The sequence below is a fragment of the Mixophyes fleayi genome, chromosome 4 (genome assembly GCF_038048845.1).
Source record: "Mixophyes fleayi isolate aMixFle1 chromosome 4, aMixFle1.hap1, whole genome shotgun sequence".
Lineage (NCBI taxonomy): Eukaryota > Metazoa > Chordata > Amphibia > Anura > Limnodynastidae > Mixophyes > Mixophyes fleayi.
In genome coordinates this window covers 133,766,141-133,771,927 of record NC_134405.1, presented here as the reverse complement: position 1 = coordinate 133,771,927, position 5,787 = coordinate 133,766,141, and the positions used below count along the sequence as shown (strand labels likewise).

Sequence of the window (5,787 nt, the reverse complement as noted above, 5' to 3'; positions counted from 1 at the left end):
TATGCCATGTGACGAGCCCCGTGACACAAACACGCAGGAACCCAGGCTGCAGCCTGCACACAGTGACCTGGGAGTAGCACTGACAGCCGCACACACTGCTCCCAGCCGCCCTCACAGGCGGTATAACGGAAATCAGCATACACCTAGTAGCCTGTAATGGCGTATAAGCACAAAGTATGCAGATGTCCTTTACGAGTAACGTTGCACTAGTATGACTGCAAGCTAAATACACGCTCACATTATTCCTTCCGTACTTTCTCTATTTCGTGCAAACAGCCTTTCTTTGCACCGACACTTCCTGCTTAGAAGCAATCATGCTGGAGTCTGTGGTGGCAGATCTCCTGAACAGGTTCCTGGGGGATTACGTGGAGAATCTCGACAGGTCTCAGTTGAAGCTGGGAATCTGGGGGGGTAAGATTCAGATGTGCAAAATATGTCATGTTCTTTCCTTCAGTCTAGTAGTTGTCAATGAAACCAAGCTATCTCAGGATAGGCCGTTGCTTAGTATTGTTTACCTGTACATTGTTAAAACCTATTGTCATTTATTTGAAAAAGTATTGTTTAATTACCATTGTATTTTAGACACACCTTGTTCCTTAACGTTCTGAAGAGACATCATATTGTTTAGTCTGTTCTTTTTACAACCCCAGTGTTATTTATTGGAATATAGGTAAGCATTAAAAATTGTAGATATGATGCAACTTTAACATTTTAATTACCAGGGAGATGACTTTGGGTTGCCTATTATGAAAATATTTTGCTATGAATTAAAAACTTGTTGTAAATGGAATACACTCAGAATGAATATAGAGTGCAGGTACAAATGCATGAGTTACAGATTCTTTCAGATGTGTTCTGAGAGATCTTTGTTAACTTACCCTTTAAAGTTCTTTTAAGAGAGTGTTCATGTTTCCTCCTTTAATACACTGTGTTTAGCCTTTTGCCCAAAGGGAGAATTGTGATTGACCATGTTTGAGGCACATCTATGTAATATATTTAAAGTAGAATACTGATTTCTTTCCTCAGTATCATTTGTCAGACTCGGGGCAAAAAGTGTTTTAAGGGTCCGCAAGCTAATTGTTCTATTTTTCTTATACCGCCATCTTTCAAGAGTGACTTTGTTTAATATTAGACACAATTTTTGCTGACTGCTGTCTGAGTCCTGGCTGTACGTATTATACTTACAACCTTTGAGTTTTCTGAGCTTGGCTTCTCTGCAATCAGTCCCCTAACACCTATCATCATCACCATTTATTTATATAGCATCACTAAGTCCGCAGCGCTGTATAGAGAATTCACTAACATCAGTCCCTGCCACATTGGAGCTTACAGTCTAAATTCCCTAACACACACACAGACGAGGGTCAATTTCCTATAACTCAATGTAGATATGCAGGAAATATGCAAATCACTTCATGAGGTCCTTCTCACCTTAGTCAACCACCTTCTCTGCATGGACATGATTATGTAATTGGCGTCATCATTCAGTTTACTGTGTACATTTAAAGATGCAAATGACAATATCAAGCAATGGATATTTCTTGCTTTTATACCTCCCCTTGGAGGTGAGATATAAAAAGTAGGCAAGTATGCTTTAACTGATTATAATACCATATGTAATAATATAGCATAATATAGCCATTTCCACAAATGTGGAAATGGCCAGGGTGCATGGCCATTTTATTTGCTGAAATACCTGTGACTCAGGCCAGCGGGAGATGTTTGGCTTAAAGAAGTGAGTTGCATATGGATTTTAAAAGGTAGCACCGTTAAGTCAAATGATGTGCACTTGTTTACATAACTCCAAAGTATCCTTTTTTTTTTTTTTTTTTTTTTTTGGTATATAACACTTCTTTTATTGGGGATACACATTAAGTACCTAAAATATACACTATCCTATTTGAAATAGTAATCGCTTAAAAGTCCACTTGCTGGGTGCACACCTATGCAATTATTGTGTAGATCAGATGCTTCATGACCGTTAGGTCAGACATTGCAAGAGTGTGTACACTCCCACAATCATGTTTTCTCTTGCCAAAACAGGTTGCAACTGTTGATTTTGGTTTTATAAACTTTCTAAATATAACGATGGAACGATGTGGGCAAATGTGGAAGTGTGTATGCACTCGTGACCAGCTATGTAGGCAGATATCTGTGTGTACGGAGTCACAATCTTTTCAGCAGATGGTTATGAGAGATAAAGATCATAGATCTGAAGATACATTTTGCCGGTCTGTACGCTTAAATTTGTGCGCTCATTGGGACTTTCAATCGTTGATGAAATCGTTCAAAACATTGCATTTGAAGTAAGGTTGCATAGGTGTGTAGCCAGCTTAAGTTTGCTACACTGTACTATTTTTTGTGTGTTGTGATACTGTTAACATTTTTCATTGATTGAACAACATTTATTAAGCAGTCCAAAGATGATTGAGATGTAGAAAATGAATGTATAATAGTGTAGGTTTAAGCATCACACTTGTATGTGTTGAATCCACCTTCAGTGTCCTCTCTTACCATAGCTCATTAACTGGTGGCATAATTCTTTAGAATTTGCCAACATAAAATAATTTAAGTTGTAACAAACACATGAAGCGTGCCAAAAAGTGATATACAAGTTAGTGTTAAATTGACCACCTTGCAGTAGAGATACTCAGGCTCGGTTCCTCGGAAACCGAACACACCCGAACTTAGGGGATTCGAGTACCGAGCCGAGTTACTTTTCCGCTTTTTCGGAATCGAAAACGAGGCAAAACGTCATTGTGACATCGTCGGATCTCGCAAGTTTTGGAATCTATAAATACCGCCCTCCACAGCGATCTAGCGCCATTTGAGAGAGCAACACAGAAGGGATAGCATATAGTGTAGAGCAGTTGGGCAGACAAATAGATAGAAATAAAAGAGGAGGGTGGTAGCAGTGTTAAATAAAGTAATCAGTGACATTCAGGAGAGCTCCATATCTCCAGTGTTAAATCTCATTGCAGAAAAATACAAATAATAGTGCTTAAAGGGTTGATGTAATTCTGCAGTCCAATTCTACTGTGTTATATAGGTAACACACAGAAAGGAGAGCTCCATTGCTAATTGTCATTGCTGAAATACAAATACTAGGCCTTGCAGGCTTTTCTTCAGAGTTTTCTTTTCTGCCACTGCTGTGTGCCAATGTGTCCTAGATATGGTAGGAACTGCCGTGTGTTTGAGTCATTGCTCCGTCGCTTAGTATCCAGCCAGGTCGCTGTAGTATTTGTCCTAAAGTGGATGAAAATAATAATGTGACCTGCGAGGTGGTCAAAATTGAGTGCAAATGACTTGAAATTAGTGTTATTGATGTTAATAATAATGTAGGATTAAAAAAAGTGCAAAATTATGTGTGGTTTTTTTTTAGCATATTTAAGCAATTTTTTTTAAAAAAAAAAAAATACCAAGCCAAAACCAAAACACACGAGGATGGTTTTGCCAAAACCAAAACATGAAGCTAATCTAGATCCAAAACCAAAACCACTTCACGGGGGTCAGTGAGCATCTCTACCTTGCAGCATAAATCTAGTCTGCCAACTATTTAAATGCTGCATTAAGTTGTGATCCCATATGGTCCAAAATATTTCTACCTGCAGCTTTATTTCTACCTGTTTTTATCCTACTATATTTCTTTATTAGGCTCTATCTACTGTGATGATTAATCTGTGCATGTGGTTGTTGCATTCTGGCAACAGTATGGTTTCAGGGTTATTTTTCCAATTTACTACTACTTGGTTATGAGGACGTTGTGAGGCCACTTGTGGCTGCACTGCAGATTTGCAGCAATTAATGCTAAGAACGCTGGCTGTCGCTATGTAATTATTGTGCAGATCACCTGATTCACAACCCCATAGATATTGCAAGAGTGTGTAAGCTCCCATGGATTATGTTTTATTCTACCAAAACAAATTGCTTCTGTTGATTTGGTTTTTGAAACTTCGTAAAAATCACGATTAACTATGGATCGATGTTGGACAAATGTGGTAGTGTGTATACCCTCACGACAGTCCAACACCTCTGCCGATAGTTCCTCCAAAATATTGCAGCAGCGTAGGTAGATATTTGTAGTGTGTGTACAGAGTAAGTGAGGCAGCCGGTGTTTCTACTATTTACAGTGCTGACTACTTCCGATTGGTAAAATGTTGACAGTCCCCTCTATCTTGATCAGAGAAGACTGCAGCAATCCTACTAGTAACATGGGATGTGGTGGGTTCACAGAAGCCTAGCCGTCACAGATAGCAAGCTAAATTTACTGATCAGGAGTCTCTGATTGCTGTTGAAAGGGTGCAGGTTACTGGTGACCTGTAGTTTTTGGTGTGTGCAGCATTTGAGTATAGAAAATGCTTTTACTTTAGTGATCAATGATCTATATAATGATAGTTGTAGCTGCTCCCACTGCAGCTAACTTCAGTGCAGGTAAAAACCCAACATATTTACTTGGTGTGTATGAGCTTTATTAACTAACATATTGTTGTTTGTAGCAAACCCTGTTTTAAAGAATTTATACAATGTATGTTGCATACTATGAAGTTCTCACTTTTTGCATTCTTCTTTACATTGTTTCCAAGTTTAACAACTTTCTGAAATGTATTCAAATCTACTCCATTTATAGCTACATAATCTTGCCTTTTCCTCAAAGCAAGCTATGATACTTTTTTGAGAATTGACAACATAAATAGAGTATATATTTTTTGACATTTGTAATATACCCCTTATTACTGGTCGAGTGTTCCATCTGATAAATGGAGCTGTAATGGAGAAGAAGCTTTTTGATCTGCCGCTGTCTTAACCAAGCAACGTGACCTGGTACACAGCGAGGATTGTATGCTGGTAATCTTTCCTCTGATACTGTTTCTAATTGTTATTTGTTCCAGGACATTCATAGAAATATCCCTGACTGGTCAAGTCTGCTCTTTTAGCTAATCACCATTAAGATTTTAAAGAGTCTTTTGTCACAATACTGACAACTAAGTTTTGTATCTGTTTAACTTGCTTGCTACTTTAATAATCCGTTAAATTGAATATGACAAATTATAATTTCTCTGAGACTGTTTCCAATTGGTTTTTTTTTTCTCTGGCAAATATCCACGAGTCAGCTTTCTCCTGTACAAACTTTTGATATAATATTAATGTAATTATTCACTATTAAAAAGTTTATGGAAGGAAACCGGCGCAATCAGCAAAAAAAACATGCAAACAGGGGGAGGACAAACATACATACATACTCTATGCAATTGTGTTGCTGATAGAGGCATGAGCACTGTGGAGGGAGGTGCTTGATCATCCTGGATGTAGCAACAAATGGCACTCCATTCATTCTTCATCAGCTTGTATGGTTTGAACAAGTACATGCCAAAAATATCCCCTTTTTCTGGTTTTAATTCTATTTTCCAACATACGATAACATAAGCAGATTGTTTAAATGTTTAATATGTTATGATATATATATATATATTTCCTTTTTATGAAAATGGAAGGTATTCCTTACCCTTTTTAGGCATGCCAATACCTTAAAACAAGAGTGGAGTCAGCACTTAGCATCTGCTTCTCCTTGATCTAAATACCCTTATAGTGAATAATGGTTGTTAGATAAAAGCAATATACCTTCTTTAATATGTGACAATAATAAAAACAGTTAATTTAAAAAAATAGCACTATAACACTATTCTAAAAAAACAGACAATGGCTTAATGGTATGTAATAGCTAAGGATTGCTTTTCGACACTGCTATGGTGTTCATTTCTCTGGGGCTTGAAGACCCCTATAGGAAAT

At 37.6% G+C, this 5,787-nt stretch overlaps 1 protein-coding gene across 2 annotated transcripts in view; it reads left to right on the top strand.

Annotated features, from left to right (window-relative positions):
• The first annotated feature begins 46 nt into the window (after positions 1-46).
• Positions 47-5,787, top strand: part of VPS13C (vacuolar protein sorting 13 homolog C) — a 218,151-nt gene continuing 212,410 nt past the window's right edge. For both annotated transcript variants that reach the window (XM_075208356.1, XM_075208355.1), the window contains exon 1: positions 47-411. In XM_075208356.1, the coding sequence (XP_075064457.1) occupies positions 315-411 (97 nt within the window). In that variant the 5' untranslated portion in view covers positions 47-314. The remainder of the gene's footprint in view (positions 412-5,787) is intronic.